The sequence below is a fragment of the Erpetoichthys calabaricus genome, chromosome 2 (genome assembly GCF_900747795.2).
Source record: "Erpetoichthys calabaricus chromosome 2, fErpCal1.3, whole genome shotgun sequence".
Taxonomy (NCBI): Eukaryota; Metazoa; Chordata; class Cladistia; order Polypteriformes; family Polypteridae; genus Erpetoichthys; species Erpetoichthys calabaricus.
Genome location: NC_041395.2, coordinates 127,727,045 through 127,746,614, shown reverse-complemented (window position 1 = coordinate 127,746,614; position 19,570 = coordinate 127,727,045). Strand labels below are relative to the sequence as shown.

At 35.2% G+C, this 19,570-nt stretch overlaps 1 protein-coding gene across 2 annotated transcripts in view; it reads left to right on the top strand.

Moving 5' to 3' along the window:
- Positions 1-19,570, top strand: part of lekr1 (leucine, glutamate and lysine rich 1) — a 119,310-nt gene that overhangs the window by 16,644 nt on the left and 83,096 nt on the right. For both annotated transcript variants that reach the window (XM_051923591.1, XM_051923590.1), the window contains exon 4: positions 17,454-17,573. In XM_051923591.1, the coding sequence (XP_051779551.1) occupies positions 17,454-17,573 (120 nt within the window). The remainder of the gene's footprint in view (positions 1-17,453; positions 17,574-19,570) is intronic.

Genomic DNA, 19,570 nt, shown 5'->3' with positions numbered 1-19,570 from the left:
AGACCAAAACTGCACACAGTACCCTAGATGAGGTCTAACTAGTGCATTATAAAGCTTGGGAATAACTTCCTTGGACTTGTACTCCATACATCATGCTACATAACCTAACATTCGGTTAGCCTTTTTAATGGCTCTGAAAACTGTCTGGCAGTTGATTGTGTCAAACCCCCTACATCTCCTAAATATTTCTCATAAGATATACTGTACATTTGATTTTCAGACCTCCCACTGTGCATTCAAACCTAAAACATTTTTACTTCCTACATGTAATACTTTACATTTACTTCCATTAAAGTTCACCTGCCATAAATCTTCCCAAGCCTGTATGCTGTCCAAGTCTCTCTGTAATGATTCAATGGATTCCAGATTATCTGCTAATCCATCTGTCTTCATATCATCTGCAAACCTAACCAGCTTGCTATTTATATTCCTATCCAAATCATTTATATATATTAAAAGTAACTGTGGGACACCACTCTTAACATCACCCAATTCTGATAGGGTTCCTTGCACAATGTTTTCTGTGTCTGTGCCAGTTTTGAACCCAACTACACATTACACCCTGATCTTTAATTTTTTAGGTTGATGCCCACCCTCTCGTGTGACACTGTATCAAATACTTAATGAAAGTCGAGATAAATAATATCTTATGCACCATTTTGATTGTATCCCTTTGTTGCTTCCTCATAGAATTCCAGCATGTTAGTAAAACGACCTCACTCACCACATTGTGGTTGTTATGATATATAAGATAGCCACTTGTTTTAATCCATTTAGTTCATGCTAAAGTTTCCCAGTGCACAAGCAATTAATAGAATATTTTATGGAAAATAATTCTGGTTTTGCTTTTGTTTGCTTTAACTAAACCTTTCTTTCTTGGTAAAGCATTATAATGATGTTCTGTGATATTAACAAATACTACATACCTGAACATCTCCATGCTTAGCCCTTGAATAATCTTCTATTAATCTTCTGTTTGAGACCTTATGTACTTTTATATTTATAGGAGCATATTCTCCTATTGCACCAAACTGAATGCATTGCAATAAAAGATGGTAATTCCTTATTCTGGTTGTAACAGTTTATCAGAAAGGCTTAGGGCTTATGGTTGTCTGTCATCTTAAACCTGTCTAAGGTAGAGAAATGTTTTTCACAACAGTTGCATAACAAACACTTATGCGAGTGCTCTCTATATGTGACAATATGGTCTCATTTAATGCAAGTCTTTTTTGAACAGAGTGCTATAGGTCTTCGGTTATCCTTGAAACAGTGTAGCAGTGCCATTCTTGGTGCATACGTTTTCACATAACCCAATGTTGCAGTTTCTACTTGTGTCATTGAAGGTCAAGACAAGTTTAATCACCAAGTATCCGTAAAGCTTTTAAAATATAACTCCTCTGGCAGTTCTTGCGCCTATGCTGTTTTTGTCCTGGGTATAGGGGTTCCTCCCATTGCTGATGGGTCTGATATGTTTTTCCCCATGGAGTTAATTATGTTCAGATCTATTTTAGTTAATCCACATCAGTGGCTAGAGGGAATTCTTCCCTTGCTGTCATACTTTTTGGATTGAAGCAAAGCCCTGTCATGTGCATGATGCAGACCAATGTAGTCCCCTATACCTGAACTCACACCTCCTTTCAAAATCAACTTTTCCCCTACTCTTCCAAGAAGATTTTATCATTCTCTAATCATTATATTTCACACAGAATTTATGACATTCACCTATATAGAGCATCATCCCCTGTTTTTGTAGAAGTTCACAAATTTAAAATAGCTACTTATCCTTATTTAAAACAAGAAATGTTTATAACTAATTTTCTCTTACATTTGAATGGAATAAACTTTCTTCAGTGATTTTCATAGCATCAAGAACTATGTGTTTGTTAACTTTTACTGTTCTCAAAGCTGAGGAACCTGACTTTGATGGTAAGACACTCAATTTAAGAGCTTTTTTCCTGTTCAAGTTTTTATATAAATTACTGGTAATGAATTAAAACTATTATTACCGTAAGTCCCTCTTAGGAAGAATATGATAACTCACTGATATTAAAAAGAAAAGAACATATTTCACATTGGGATGTTGTGATTTGGTTTCTTGTGATCTGCCAGGTTCAGAAATGTTTGCATGCCAAAGTAAATAAGCAGCAACCAATTCAGCCAATGAATGCAAATGTTGATTGTAGATGTACATTGGCTTGTTAGAGAGAAGGAACACCATGTGAATTATGTGAAGGTCAAATAAGGCTGACTTGGGTGGTACATCCGATTCAGTATATACAGTAGAAGTTCTCATGCATGGTATTTCATTGTTTTCTTTTTATATTTAATGCAAACAAAAAACATGCATAACCAGTTTAGCAAAGGTTCATTAAAGATGATTGGAGTACTTTGTGCTTTTGTATTTACATTTAGATAATATATTACTAAATGTATAGTCAAACACACACACAATGGTAATTTTGGATTAAATTAAATAAAAAAATGTATAAAATTAGTATCATTAATATTAATCAGATTCTAATATCAACAAACAGGTTTTCTGCCTTTAAAAATATTATACAAACATCTATAATTTGATCATTACTTAAAAAACATTTTCCATTATATTGTAATTGACTAACCTATAACATATTATACCATTCTTCCTCCAATTTAGGACTATGGTTGCGGTGTAACCTAGCCCAGCAGCAAGGGGCCTGTTTTTCTACAAATTCACACCCACACTTACTCATACAAGGCCAGTATAGGTACAAATGTGAGTTTGGAGTATACAGTCGCCAGTTATCTCAATCTGCACTTCTCTAGATATTTAAAATTACCAGGAGATAAACCTAAGCGGACATAAGAAGAACATGCAGACTTCACACAGACAGCCGTGGGTGTACAATTCAAACCATGAAGGGTAGATCTGTGTGGCAGCAGACCACTTCATCGTAATGCATTACTGGATATTCTTCTAGGTTTGTACTTCTATATTCACAATTAAAAAAAAGGTCTTCATCATTTTGCCTTAGTTTTACTAGTTACTAGTGATGATTGTAAATTTATTTTCTGCTAGAGGCTCATCACTAATTTCTTTCTTGTAATGTCATTGGAGTAAAAGTTTCTCTATAAAACAGAGAAATATATTGTGGCTTTTTAAAACTTTAGCTACTAATGTTACTTTTTCTTGCTAAAAGTAACAGTTTATCTAGATGCTGAAAGTATAATGAGCAATGCGTCATCATTTTACAATGTAGTAAAAGAATAAAAGTCCTTCTTAGTCAAATGAAATCAATTTCCAGAATCTTGAAATTGACTTGAAATCCCAAAAGCAGTAACAATAAGTTCTGGGACATGTATCATATATAAAAAAAAAACTTTGAAATGGTACCCTTTATTCAGTTTAATTATTGGGGGGGGGGGGGGGGGGGGGGGGGGGGGGGGGGGAGGGGGGTTGTGTTCAGTCTATTTACTAGTTTGTAGTGGTTTTCCAATTCTCTATTACACTAGTAAATTATACTGCCATATCCAATTGGTTTTAATATAATTTTTGCAAATAGCGCTTCTAATTTCAAAATTAGGCTAATTGTTTTATTCAAGAAAAATTACTTTAGCATTAAGTAGTAAAAATAAACAAAAATGTTGTTTTTATTTTGTTATTAATAATAATTAGAGAATAAAGAAAATTGTTCTGTTGTCTATTGACCTCGGATGTCAGATCTGGAAATGACATAACACACAAGTTTACTATGTTCCAGTAAAACATTCAGAAGACCAATGTGGATGCGTCCAGGAAAACCTTTGTTGTGATTGCTCCTTCGGAATAAATACCAGCTGATAACAAAGTATTATATAGTATTTTGCATATTTAAACACTGTAGCAACATGTCCATAGATAGAAGTTGGACAGTACTGTGTGTACAACTGACTTAATGAGACACAGATAGACAGAAGTACTAATAAACAGTATACTAAAGCTTTCACTAAAGTTTATAGTGTATGTCACCATTTTGGAGTGACATCATGATTTGGAGTCGGACAAACTCAGTTTCCGAGTGGGAAATCCTATTTAAGAGGGTGTTCAATTTGAAAATTCAGACTAGAAACCTAGAAATTCCAACTTCCCACTTCAAATGGAACACATTAGTAAAATATATATATATTGTTGCGGTGTTAATGGGGCTCTGTCCTTATTCTCAGTTTCCTTAATTTTAGACTGTTTATATTTTTATTTTCCCTTTTTGATATTTTGTTTTGCTTTAATTGATTTTTAAATTACTTTATAATTGTTGATAATGTAAATACTGTTTATATTTGTGTTAGTTAATGCATGAGGCTGCAGCTACCTGAGGGCTTGTTTAGCTTTCAAAAACCTAATGTTGAGCCATTTTCTAAACTTTGTTTGTTTTGTTCGGCTCCCTTTCTCTAATTCTAGCAAGTTTTTTGGTCTTTTGACTATTTTTGTTTGGATTTTTTTAGTTTGATCTTTTTGGCTATTCGTGCTTTTTGTGGACTTACTTTGGCTATTATTTTGTTCCCATTTTTGTTTTGTTTAGTATTTAACTTGAGTATATTTGTAATTCATTCTTGTTTGGAGTTTTTGTATTATTTTTGTTACTATGGAACTCTTGGCTTGTTTTAAATTTTCTTTAATAACTTAAATAATTAAGTCTTCTTATCAAGGCCAGGAGTTTCCCTCTCCCTTTTGTAGGGTTTGGCTTTGTAGGCCTTTGGCCTTTCCTTAATGATATTAGACATTTTTTGAAAGCATTAGGCCCAAATTATAACATAACTACTGTATTTTCAAAGGGATGAAAAGTCACCTTTGTTTAAAAAAAAAAAAAAGATTTTTTTTAAAGATTAAAGTTCACTCTAAGGACTATGATTGTTGAATAATCATTAAAGTATCATAAACAGTTCCCATTAACCTGGGAATTATCATAATAATAATAATATGAATATGAATAATAGGGATTAGCATGGATGTCATATTTTTTCTGCTTGAGTATTTAATAATTTATCACCTTACCTTAATAGTTTTATAAAGAATACAAGTTTAAAGAATTGATTTGTCCCCAGGGCAAAGCCCCATATAGACACAGGTAAGCATGCCCTTGATATAAGATTGAACCCACCCACAGCGTAGGGATGCTCAGTTACTGTATAACAAAGAAGGATTTTATTATAATATTAATTTGCTTGTGAGCCCCTTAATATGCCAAATAAAACTGATCAACACTTAATGTATATCAATAATAATCCTCCCAAGCAACTATAATAAATTATTTTAAGAGAACATAAAAGATGCATTATATTATTAATTTTAATTGAAACCTGCCTGTCTGTTACTTGTGCAAATGTGTATTTCTGTAAAATTTGCCTATGTAAAGACATTCAGGATGCTTTTACCATCAACAATCCTATATAAAATAAAATATTTGTCCTTTAAATCCCCCTAACACTGCATCCTTAAACTTTTTAGAAATGAGAAACTCCCTGCTCACTCTGTAGGGTAATGGTGATTATAAAAGGAGAAAAAAAGAATATAATTAAACAAAGGTAATAATTTGCATATTTGAAATAGCAGTTGACATTAATGCCTAGATATAATAAAAACATGGGAGTTTACCCACCTGATACACTTTATTGTGTTCTGCATTCATGTATACTTACTTCATCTTGAAAGCATATTTCACAAACTGCTTTGCATGAATGTAAAGATTGTGCTAATTAATTTCTGGGAACACATGCTACTTTGTTGGCATGATACAAAATTCAGAATGCAAATAACAAGCACAGAAAGTAAGCACAAAAAATGATTAAAACATTAAATTTAATATGCAAGTGCAATTGTTAGTCCTTCAAAATATAAACTTTCATATGGACTAGCAGCATTAAACAGTTTTCTGTTTTCCATTGTAAACAGTCAATGCCATGATTTTTTTCAGAGCTGTGGCAAAAAAAAAACTTTAAAAAGTTCAAATGCAAAAGAAAACATTAATGAAAGTCCTTTTGTAGATACATTTTACAGAAAACACATCTATTATAGTGCTTGTGTGAATATGCTTTCAAAATGTTGAATTTCACCATTATCTGCAATAGAAAACACATATCATAAAACCAATCTTGGACCGAGCAAAGAGGAGGTAAAAAAAACTGTATTTGTTTCCCATTGTATCACCATTTAAGAGTGGTTTCGGAGGAGTGATTGTGTCTCCTTGGGGAGCGTTCAACCCCCCTCTTCACAACGGCACGTAGCACTGGTGGTGGGGGGAAGGGGGCAAAGCCCCCTAGTGTAAAAATAAAAAAATGTGTCCTGGGGATATTATTACCTCTCCTTTACCATAATTTGCTGCCTAGAAACTGTTATTTTCCCGTTTTTAGGTTTCAATTGGGTCTGAAGTAAACAGAGCTGAAATTCATATGGTCAGAATGAAGCTAAACATTTCTCTAACAAGCATGGAGCATTTATGTTTTACACGCTGTTGTCTGAAACATGTTGTCTTGTATTTTACTAAACCAAAACCCCATGATTAGCAATGTTTCTTGGGTTTCCTCAAAAGGCTCAATAGATTTGCCACTAAGTTTAACCTTTGAATGGGATGCATCACATGAAGAGTGTGTTTTTCTGCTTTCTTTGCAATAGCACTATTTTGGGAAATTAAAGCAGGTTGCCTCTCTGTACCATATATTCCAGCCTTTAATTTTATATACTAAATAACTTGGAATAATGGCAAAAGTCAGTGCAAATCTGTGTTCAAGCACCCCCAGGTACCGTCAGCAGTGCTTCACTTCACTCCACATGCAAAATACCAAAGATTTATTGGAAGTTGTTAAACAAAACTGCTAGTAATTTCACTTTAATTCATCTCAGAAGTCACACAGTTAGTAATTAATACCAAATTATACAAAATTCAAACATTTTTTTTTAATCTTCTCTTCTCAAATGTCTGACTTCAATTCTCCTGCTGTTTTCCCTTTCTTTTGATCTTCATTGGCTTTATTTCTGCCCCCTGTCATGCCATTTTTGTCTGCATTTGTCTGCCATTTTGTCTGCATTCTGCATTCCAGACACACACACACACACAAGATTGAGGCTTATCAGCCTCCAAAAACTATTTCTAGTCTGTGTTGACTCAGAGGTCATATGACACCAATAAATGTCAACAGAATTGCACATGCTTTGCTGATGATGACTTTGAATTAGAGTGAGGAGTATGGTTGAGTAGGCAACCAATTGTAAACCTTGAAGAACACAATGTTCACACATGCAAAAATCTGACAAAAAGTAAAAACCCTACATAGGTTGGAACCTTAAAACTATCCATGGCTTCTGGCATGTTTTCTAGTATAGTGGTAAAAAGAACTCACACAATGGTCCACCAGTTTAAATTTTGTCACATGCATCTGTTTATTTGTTCTCAACAACAAAATAGGTTCAAGTGTGGCACACAAGAGAAAACCTACACATACAGGCATTTGGTCCCAATTCTGGAGAGTTCTGGTGGTTCAGTAATGGCTGGGAGCACATTTCTTCTAGCAACATATTAGGGTACTCATTTCTTTAGGAGGAAAGGTCAATGCTTTTCACAGCTTGATGATTCCAAGGGATCAGCATTATTCCACTTCACACAGCTTCCTTCCTCCTGCAAATAGCTTGTATACTTGGATGACAGTGAAAACAGATATGGGCAGTATGGTAATAATTTGATGAGGCAGACGGCAAAGATTCCTTATGCCAGTCATTACAACTGAGCACAGTCAAGCATTTAAATGACTTCCTGGAACAATGCGTGAGATAGCTTTTCCCCACCACCAACTAGCAATGGTTTGCTTTCTCATTTAAAAACTATGCCAAATTCCTATTGCAGAAGTCCAGATGCAGATACTGTAGATGCCATCTGACAATGCAAACACATTTTTCTAATGACATGAAGTGATCCAACACCCTAGTAAGTTTCTTCATCTATCTATCTCTGTTACATTTGATTTTTAGTAACTTGAATAATTCCAGCATGATTTATATCATCAATCAGTATGAATTTTTTCTTATTATTTTCTTAATAAATTATGCTTGTGTTATTTTTCAAAAATAGTTTAAATGGTAAAACAGTAGGTGGCTGGATATTAATCCTATTAAAATTAGTTTCTGTGATCTAACATTCCAATAACCATTCTCAAAGAGTGTTTTTTTTGCTCATAGTTACACTTTCCCTGACATTTATTATTGTATTTTCTCCCTTTGTAAGGAACTATGTTGTAAAACATATTTTTGCCATTTGTGTGCACTTACCACTTGTGGATTTGCCCTTAAGTAGTTCTACACTGGAGTTAGTATATTATCATGCAGATGATAACATGTATTATCAGAAAGACTTCTATTTTTCTAAATTATTCTCAGACATTTTTAATTCCTCAGATTCATAGCATTAAAGTTCCAATCTGAAGTCATGTGGAAAATAATTGTATGGACACGCTGTTATTATTGTGCTTGGGAAGTCAAGTGAACTGCAAAGCTGTTTTTTGGCAAATGTCATTGTGACTAACAGGTTGAGTTTTAATTTCTTTTCCTTTGCAAGCCACATGAACTGGCTGTGTACTGTTCAAGCATTAGCTTATTTATTTCTGTTTTTCTATTGTCTTGTCTTTTCATTTGTGCAGTTCTGACATGAGATAATTTGAATATCTGTAATAATTTTGTGAGGTTTTTTTAGTCTATTCATAATCATTACCCTTTCTTCTTTAACTAGAATTTGAAGCATAATTTTAACGTAGGATTGTCCTCTTTTGTTGCATCACTGCTTCAAAGCTTTTGGACCTTAGTTCTGATTCTTAGTTGAGCTAACTTCTTTGAAGTGTTTACATTTGCTTCTAGTGTTAGTGTACCCCCACCCCCCATTTCTTTTTCATTTATGTTAGTAACGCTGGTGTAACATTATAATTAAGTACTCAGTTGTAATTTTTATTCCACGATTTATATATAAAAATTGTGGAATAACAGTTACAATTGAGTACTTAATTGTAGTGTTACACTGTATTACAACATTAAGTACAAGGTAATAACACCTAGTTACTGTGTAATTATACAGGTAAATACCTGGTAAATACAGAGTAATTATGGGCACCTAATCTAAACTGATACCAAAATATCTAGCATATTAAAGGGACAGCTCTGATCATAAAAGAGAAAATCATAGTGTTCTAGACATCAAAGTGTACGGTGTCTTTACTTTAGGGTGCGTTAACCTTTCTGTCACATTAACAATAACAAGTTATGCCTGTCCTCTTCTGCTGTTATTTCCCATTGACAATTTTTAAGTCCCAGCTATATTAAGAAAGGTGGACTGACACAAGTGTCTCACCGTTATTCTCTGTCACAAACAGTGACATTTTCAAATTACACCTACAATATTAAGTGAAAATCTATAGATTTTCTGAACCATATTTCCTGTTTTGGAAAATTTTCTGCAGTTCAGTAATGGTCTGTTTGAAAAATTCTTTGTTACCTCAGTATTTTTACATTTTTTGTGCCTACCCATAAATACCTTAGAAAATATATTTTGCTTCTCAGAGTAATTTAGTAAATTATTATTATTATTATTACTATTATTATATATATATATATATTGTAGCAGTAGAGGTATTGATCCACCTCTTGAACCCTCAGGTACGACTCCAAACACCAGGTAAAAGTCCAAGACTTCTTTATTTTGCAATAATACAGTGCACCAAGCACCCTCCATTCCACACTACTCATAAACTCAATAACCAATCACAATACTCTCTCCTCCGCTCCCAGACACTTAGCCACCCTACCTCCCAGCTCAGCTCAGTGTACTGGGCTTTCCCAGAGTCCTTTATACTCCCTGACCCGGAGGTGTTCCTGCCCAACAGTCCACAAGTCCTTATTCCTTCCGGGTCAGGGTAAACAGTCCTTATCTTCACCCCGGAAGCACGTCGTTTCTTCCTGTCCCGGGATTAGATAGATAGATAGATAGATAGATAGATAGATAGATAGATAGATAGATAGATAGATAGATAGATACTTTATTAATCCCAATGGGAAATTCACATTCTTCAGCAGCAGCATACTGATACAATAAATAATATTAAATTAAAGAATGATAATAATACAGGTGAAAAAAAAACAGACAATAACTTTGTATAATGTTAAATGTTAACGTTTACCCCCCCTGGTGGAATTAAAGAGTCGCATAGTTTGGGGGAGGAACGATCTCCTCAGTCTGTCAGTGGATTATGATTGTACTTCTGGGTTATAGGGCATATATGAGTCCACGGGCCTCCCGACAGTGACTCTCAGTGGTCCCCAAGGTATCCAGCAGGGCTGTGTATAAAAACTACATAGTCCATGAGGCCCTGGTGGAATTCGGGGCACGTCCATGCTGTTGGGAGAGCTCCTCCTGGCGGCCTGGGGGTGAGGGCCAGAATATGAAGCCGGCAATCCGTCACAATATATATATATATATTTGCACTGGAGTTAATTTAATTTATTTTGGAATAAACATAATTAGAAAACAGTCCTTTGAAGAGGAGCACTGCCACAAAAAGAAAAGCGTCTTGAGCATGGGAAAGGCGCTATATAAATAAAATGTATTATTATTATTATTATTATATGTTCCACTTCAGAAGATGTATTTGCGTCTCTACTTGCACATTGGTAATGATATACAGAAAACAATTTTTTTGTATATATTGCCTAGTGTTTTTTTTTCTGTTGGAATTTTTAATTTTTTTTGTTTCATGTCAGTTAATGTTACATTTTAATTAAACTTCAATAGTAATTAGTGTATAATGTACAGCGCTGCACTTGCAAGTGAAAATGTGTGTTGTAAGAATAAATTGGAACTGAATTAAACTGAATAGGCTCCAGTTCCCCCCAGCCCTTTACTGAACAATAAGGCTCAGACAACATAAATGGATGTCATTAAAATGCAAACAATATTTAAAAACCCAGACTTTTAACAACAACAGAATATAAAATTATGTTTATGCGTAAGCAAGATATTTGAAATGTGAAGAGCAGAAAGAGAAAAACCCTTTTAAACTTGACAACCTGTAAGGCTTAATTGTACTAATTTCTCTAGTATTAGTTTTTAATTACTTTGCATATCTTACAACAGAGATTTGAATTATTTTCACTGACATTTTGGTAAATGTTGTTTTAATGATAAAATTGTTTTGGAGTGGGTTTTTCCTTACAAAAGTATGAAACATTGTTTTAATAATGAAGTAAATATAGCCAAGGATTTAGCTCCCAAAATCTTCATCAGTAAGAAGCTGGAAGTTATTGGAAGGTGTCTGTACTGTGAAGCACAGACCTATAATAACTTTTCAGCAGATAGTTAATTTTATTTATTTTGGATAATACATCTGAAGCATATAAAGACAGCTTGGTACATTTATCATTTGTTAACATAGTGTTAAATAAATAAATATAACAAGTTAAAAAAAGAATGTGATAAGCTAGAATTGTAATTTATTACCCATAGTAAAACTTGCATATTTTACTCACTGAGTGTATGAAATATTTGATTGCTGCATATTTTTTAATAATTTCATGTAAAGTGTTGTGTCTACATGTTACCAAAAGTGAAATACTACAGTAAGCTGTATTCCTGAATTCTTCTCACTTGTTAATATCAACTTGTCCTACTTTATGTCAGTTAATTCTAATAGTGAGGAATGAGCTCACTGATGGTCAGTCAAAGATTTACAGTCCTGTGTCTTATTGAATGGAGTACACACTTGCTAAAGACATTATAATGTGTTAGCAGACTGTTCACAACAAATGTATAGGATTCGAACTTGGATGAGGAGACATATTGCTATATAAGATTTAGCATTTCACAATATACTGAATGTTGCATCATCAATCACTGTTTATTCATATGACTGGCCATAAGGAAATACAAAGGAAAAAAATCCATAAACAGAGAGCACAGTGCCATGCCAGAACCGAATTCTAAGTAGAGATGGTTGTTACTGTGAGAGATCTACACAAAATTGGCAGCCATGTAATGCCTGAGGACCCATGTTTCTCTACAGTGTTGGATTGCTTTGCATGAATTGAAATGTGCTTGTGCATTGGATTCAATGAGGTTGCAGCACTTGGATATTTAAGTACTGAAATTGTTATGGAGCTGTTTATTCCTCACAGCGATATCTAATGTTCTTACCAGATCATCTAAATAATGCAGAAAATGTTCACAGCAGGGGAAGACAGAAAGATGAATACCAGCTGCATCCTAAAAATCAGAACCACTCTGGTGTTTTTAAATGGTAGATTATTCCTATAAGTCATGTTTCACCTCTGGATTAAATATTTTTCCAGGATGTTAAACAATGGTGTTGCCTAGTGGCAGGGGTTTGGTACATTGGGTCAATGGGTCTTATTAAAATAGCCTCTGAACTAAGTACTGGTCAAGGTATGAAGTGTACAGATTTGTGGAGTCGTTGTGCTGAAAGCAGCCTGATTTTTTTTTCTTTTTCTTTCTTTACTCTGCATACTACCCCACTTGCTGTGACATTTTATTTGTAGTAGGCCTATAATGCAGAGTACAGTTCATCTCTATGTAATCTTGTCTACAGTGCATTATGCTGAAGTAGACACCCAAGTGTGTTTAAGTTAAGTATTCAATTGTTTGGAATATTATAAATAAACTGTTTTTTTCATATCCCTGTTGCTTTCTGTCCAAGCGCACAGCTGCTGGTAAATATCTTTTTAGATTGTGGGTAGATTATGAATAACCCTTCACTTCAGTACTTTACACTAACATTACAGCATTTCTCTTATTTATTCACCAACAAAGAACATTTTGAAAGAACATATTCCTCATCTCTGAATGTTCATATACCGTAGAATAATTAACTTCCTTTATTACTTTGTAATTTTTGAGATTTTTGGAATGCATTTAATATAATTCACTGATATACCATGAAGTATTGGTTCTAGCCCAGTGCCCCCACTACCAGAATGATCTCTGGCCTTCTCATTACCCTGAATTAGAAAAAATGGAATAGAAACTGAAAAGATAGAAAAGGTATGACATGATAATAGATAAAAAAAAAGATATGACATAGTAGTTGGGACTATGGCCTAAGTACTGTAAGCGGTAGGTTTCAAATTCTAGCCTGGTCATTGGCTATGTAAATCTCGCATGTTCTTCCTATGTTTGTGTCTTTCTCTCCTTTGAGAACTTCGTTTACATCCCAAAGAGGTGCACGTTAGGGTAGATGGTGGATCCAGGTTGGCTTGTGAAGGTGAGTATGCTCTATGATGACCAAAATCCTCATCCATGGATGTCCTAAATCTCCCAGGATAGACTCCCTTTAGTTGGTGGTAAACTGGATTGCAAAGGGATTGAAAAATACTTAAAGGATAAATTTTGAAAGTTAACACAGTGATTACTCTCCATCTTAAGTACTATATTTACCTAATGGTTGGTATGGGATTCTCAAGATTGCACACTAGACCTAAGAGAACCATTTTGTATTTTAAATTATTTTTACAATATGTTTAATCCATGCATTCATTTTCTAAGGCCTTGTTTTACATTTATTGTTGCAGATCTGAAGCATACCAAAAATCATTCCTAGAAGTCCATTAAAAGGCACACTTATGCACTCTCCTACTGGCCAATTTAGAGTTGGAAATAATCCTAACACATACATTTAGAGGATGTCTGATGAAAACATAATACAGAGAAAAAACCAACAATGAGGAAAGAAGGGAATGCAAAATCCATGCAGATAGCCACATTATGAATTAAACACAGGACCCCAGACTGGACCAGCAGCAGCTGCTAATCAGTACACTGTGATGCCACCTAAAAAGATTTGTTTTTTCAAAAAAAAAGAAAAGGCAAATAATACATTTTTGCCAAATTCCATGGCAACCTAGCGCACCCACTGTAGGCTGTTTTTGAAGCCACAGATGAATGACTTCAGAAGTAGAAAAAGCAAACAATCTAATTAAATGAGAAGTTCAGACACAGGATGTACCTCTTGAGTAAAAATACTGATGCCATGAAAACCTGATGACACAGCGGTCTTTGAGAAAAGGCTCTGGGAATTTGTGATTTACAAAATAAATTTTCTTCTCCTACATCAAAAAACACAGTTACTGTAAGAAGACGAGGCCACCTGCTGTACTGCCAGTAATCATGAAAATTTTAAAATCGACCACAGCTAATGCAAACTGTCAGATGTATTTCACATTTTGTATTTGCCCATATTGGCTGACAGCTGTTTATAGTGGATGAGATCTCCAGCTAGGGTGTAAAAAAGGAATGGCAATTCATGTGACCTTCTGTCAATCAGACGTATGCTACCAAGGGGACAGAGGAGGAAGCCATGGCCTTAGAAAGTCTCAGGGTATTGATGTAAAGGGATGGCAGTGAGGGATAAGTGATAATGTAATTGGAGTTTTCAAGAGGTTCATTATGTTAAAGATCAGGGACATGGCTATGGGTTGGCATAAGGACTAAAATAGGTAAAATAACGTTTTTGCTTAGTTTTGGTATTAAGTTGCTCTTCCTTCATATCCAAATGTCTAGCCCAAGATGACATCTTAGTAATGTGTCAATTGAACATGTCTCAGAGTTACCCTATATATTGAACTGATGACCTAATGCCTAGTTCTTTAACCTTGTGCAGAGCCCCCTGATGTAACTAGGGGGAGTGCTGGAGTTCCAGAAGTCATTTCTGAGTATTCACAAAGATCCTCCAAAGAGTGGTTCCTGGCAGGACCTTTAAAGCTTGTTGTGGACACTCCCTTGGTGATTTTAGTGTTAGGACGATAGTTGTGGGCAAGTACTAGACTGGCGAAAGAAAGAAAGAAACCCAAATTAAAATAGATGAATATTTATGACTATACATCTGTTTATTTTCAAACCTGCTTAATCATCTAATCCAAGGCCGTCTTGATACTGTATGTACGAGATGAGACACAAAAATAACTGGATTGGTAAAAAAAATATAACATTGTCACTTTCTATATACCCCCCCCCCCCCCCGATCTCTACACAGCTCTATACGTATCTTCCATTGATTGAAACAATGCTGGAAGTCTTCTTGCTTGAGGCACTTCAACAGGCTTGCTGTTTCTGTCTTCACTTCATCCATTGAAACAAAAATGTGTTCCCTTCAGGTCACTTTTGATTTTCGGGAAAAAGTAAAAATCACAGGGAGCTAAATTGGGTGAATAGGGAGGATGATCAAGGACAGGAATGTTTTTGTCAGTCAAAAACTGCTTTATGGAAAAAGCAGTACGATCATTTCGAACAATCTCATTCACTGTTTTGATGTTTTCATCCGTCCAAGACGAGCGTGGGCAACTGTTGTGATGTGAGATTTTGCATATACTGTATGTCTTTATTTGTAATTTAGGCAAAGCAATGTAATTTAGTGTTACTTTCGTGAGAGGCATTCGTGTTTGCCCCCCCCTTTTATGACTGAGTTTCTTTGAATTTTACGACAGAGTTGGGGGGGTGTGCTTTAAACCAGTTTGGTGAGTGTTTCTCTGCTAAAGTCTTTCAACCTCCCGCAAGGAAGCCAGGTTACTTTAACATATGGTCTTGGGGGGTGGCAGGTTTTAAGATGCTGTATTCCCCCATTGGTCTGAAGTATGGCTGTTTGGAATTGGCTTGGATCAGAAGCTTTTAAGTACCATGATGTCCTATTGGCTTTAGGGGTTGGACAGAGAATCTATAAATCTGCTTGCTCAACCACATTCTCTCTCTTACTAACATCTGAAAGAAGCATCTCTTACTAACCCCTGATGATGAAGACAACACAATGGAGAAGAAAGAGAAGAAAACTGAGCACCAATGATGCTTTAACTAGAGACATTTTAAATAACTACAAGTCTGTGTGCCGCCTGAAACTACACATCGCCATTTAATGAGGTTGTATGGTTGCCAATATTCAAATGTACTTTGCATATTGTTATTATTTATGAATATTATCAATAATACATTGTTTTATGTGTAACTTAACTCCTGCTTGTCTTTTTACTACATCTAATTGCCTGAGGTTATAGACATAGAAGGGAAGGTGGGGATAAGTTATATACTGTAATACCTTATAAACAGTGGTAAGTCTGTGGGATTAGGCATTCTGACAAAGGCTACTTATTAATAATACAATAGGGGAAAGTAGAGCAATATATATTACTCTACCAAGACAAAACAGCAACCTAGGTGTTGAATGTCTTACACATTTTCTTTTCCTTCCTTGAAACGTTTGTGCCACTCAAAAGCTTGTGTGTGAGACAAACTTATCACCGTACTCTGTTTTTATCATTTCATAAGTTTCTGTGGCCATTTTGTTCAATTTCGTGAGGAATTTGATGTTGATTCGCTGTTCGATTTTTTTCACCCAACATTATAGCGGCATCTCGTGTAGCGATTGTTGTACAAATACCGACTGGGCTATTCACAGGATATACCTAGCCAGTCGGCTGTTTGAGAGGGCATGTAAGAGGGGATATAGTTCTATGATTCATGTTCAGCCGAACTCCAGACGGTTTTCCAGGAAAGCCCCAAGCCCAGTCTGGTTATTTTTGTGTCTCACCTCGTATGTATGCATGTAAATACAGTCATGTGCGGACACAAGAACAAGGGGTGTTTTCTCCATGGAGTTTCAGAAGCACAGCTGCGCAGAAGGAAGAATGAGTGGAAATTGTTCTGTAGAAAAAGGCTGCAGAGACTCGTGGCCCATAAACCTGTTATGAAAACTCTGGTCGCAAATACTTAAAGGTTGAGAAACGCTGTGTTATGGCAAGTTTGGGAACCAATTCAGGTTGGTTGACGATACTTTCCTGGACAGGAAGCCAACATAATGAAAGGACAGGGACAGTCCTTTAATACGTTTTCAGTTGCTCCAATTTGGATTTTTGTAGGGTTGCTTGGGAATTGTATTTTGGGTGAGGGATCCCGTCAGCGACCTCTGGGCTACTATACGTGATACTCTCTCTCTGAGTCTGTGTGTGACCCAGAAAAGGTTCCAGACTATGCTCCTTGTGTAAAGGAAATACTCCAAGGTTAAAAAAAACTCTGCGTTTTGGACAGGTGAGTTCAGACTCAGGAGAGTAGGAGTGGCATGGAGGAGGAGAGAAAGAGTGAGATTTTTTGAGGAGGAAGGTGTTCTGTTGAAACAAATTTGTCTAGTAAAGATATTATTGTTGGGTGTTTTTAGTCTCATGAAGTTCTACTTTATGCCAGGTGGTGTAACCCATATTTTGCCACTATGTACATATAAACAAATCCTTGATAATATCTGTATGTATGCGTTTTTGTGTGTGCATTGTGTAACATAAAAATAAAACCTATTAATGGGCATTGGTTCAAATATTCTCAATTTTTTCTTGCAATTGTATTTTATTTCCAAAATTGCTTTAGCTAATTTACAAAACTGAAGCTATATCTAATGTTTTCCTTTGTGGGTTTCAGCATAAAATTTCTTTCTACACAACTGGCAGAAAAGGAGTCTGAGTTAAAGACTGTGACCAGTGCAATGAACAGTTTTCAAAGCAAGCTAAATGAAGCAGAATGTCAGTCCCAACTGCTCAGGTAAGGAAATGAGAAAACAATGTGCTGACGGAGTGAAGTTAAGGAAAGTATGATGTTGTGTTTGGGTATTCTTTTTTTTTTCCTGTGAGGTTGCATAGCGTGATACATTAGCAGAATTTAGTACTCAAAATTTAGAAGACAGCACGACAGGAAAAGAGTAACAGATGTTAAACAACTGTTTGGAGCCTTTAAAAAAGTCAGATTGATGGAATGAGTCCAACAAGTTTTCATTTTTCTTTCTCTTCTGGCAAAAGACACAAAACAACTTCAGATAATAAGATAGAGTTAGTTTGATACTTTTTTCTGTTTAATTATTTTTGATCATTTTTAAATAATTAACTGGTTACTTTTATAAAACACTTCACTCAAGTCAAATAATTTCCTGTTTCCTGCCTTAGATTAAGTAATATGTTCGTATCATAACACTCTACCATTAATTTTACAAAACCAGCTTACTTAGGGTCACAGGGGCCTACTATGCCAGCAGCAGCAGCAGACACAAGGAAGGAAGGAATCAACCTTATCTAATTTCATTGCACATCCCCTCATACCAAGCCAATGTAGAATCATCAAATAAAGTTTAAGACTTGTGAGATTTGAGTGGAATTCTGGGGCATCCGAGAGAAACACCCACACAGACATGAGGAGAATGGATAGCTTCAGAAAGAAATCAGTCCAGATTCCTAAAGTAGTATCCAATCGGCCCAGAATAAGTATCCAAGCAGAAATCAATGTTCCTATATACAGTAATGTTTCATATTTTATTTATTTTAATTTTCTGTCTTCAGAGTAATACTTAATTTAATAAATGACCAAAAAAAAAAAATTAAATGTATTTACTGTTGAAACTGAAAACATGCCTAAAATATCACCATTTCTACATTTGAACAAAGGCTATGTTTCCAGTCTAGTTCTACAGTTCTGATCTACGTACATGGCCATTTTTTGTGAAAAAAAAAAAAATACAAGTGACCTAGGTTTTACTGGACACAAAACATGCAGTGACTATTTTTGAATTTTATATAGTATTTATATGAGTGAAATATAAAATGTTTAATTCATGTGGTTAATGTGAAGCTAAACTATCACATAGATTTGCATATTTGCAAGAGAAGCACTAACAGCCACACTGGTACTATGTTTGCATTCTCCAGCAGCCTCTTTCTGAAGTGAACATGATGCTGATTTTGGTTACTTTCACTTTCAATCTGACAAATCAGTCACTTTTACAGTATCTGGCTTGTATGTTTATCTGACAGCTTTGCAAAATATCACCAACTCTCACCAGGTGTTTTTTTTTTTGCTTATGACACTCTCAGGATCTGAACAATTTCAAACTGATGCAGTCATTAGCTGTGGAGACACCAGCAAAATCCTCAGTCACACTAGCAATGCAATGCTACAGGTTCACTATAGCTACTTTTTTTTTTTCTCTTCAAAATACAACAACCTACTTAAAAGTTTGCATGTCCCACCACCTGCAAACTAGCGTGACCAGTCAACAGTGAGGTAAACTTCTGGCCATCTGTTCCATTACTCCTAGGTGAAAATATGAATAAATATAGTACCACAGTATAGTTGAACACATCCAATATTCATAGTGTGTGCCCTTTTTTGCCAATTTCCCTGAAGTTCCTGTGAGTATTAGTGTTAGCCTGCTTGTGCCCACATCTCACACCACAGGAAACATGCTTTGAGTTATTACTAGCTCACTCAGAAAGAAAGATTTTTTTTGTATGTGTTGTTAGAATGGCTGGAGGGCCACCTTTGTTAGACAGACTTTCTACTGTATAAATAAAGTATGCACTTCCTCAGAAATACTGTTGTGTAACCAGAAGAAATACTGCAGACGGGTAGCACATGCTGAATAGGTTATTGAAAACCAAATACACTCTTCTTCAGACTAGGAAGGGACAATACACCTGATCACCAGAATAGGCATTGACTGCCCATTCATCTATTCTTCTTTCTTCTGAACTTACTTTTTCTATTATAAT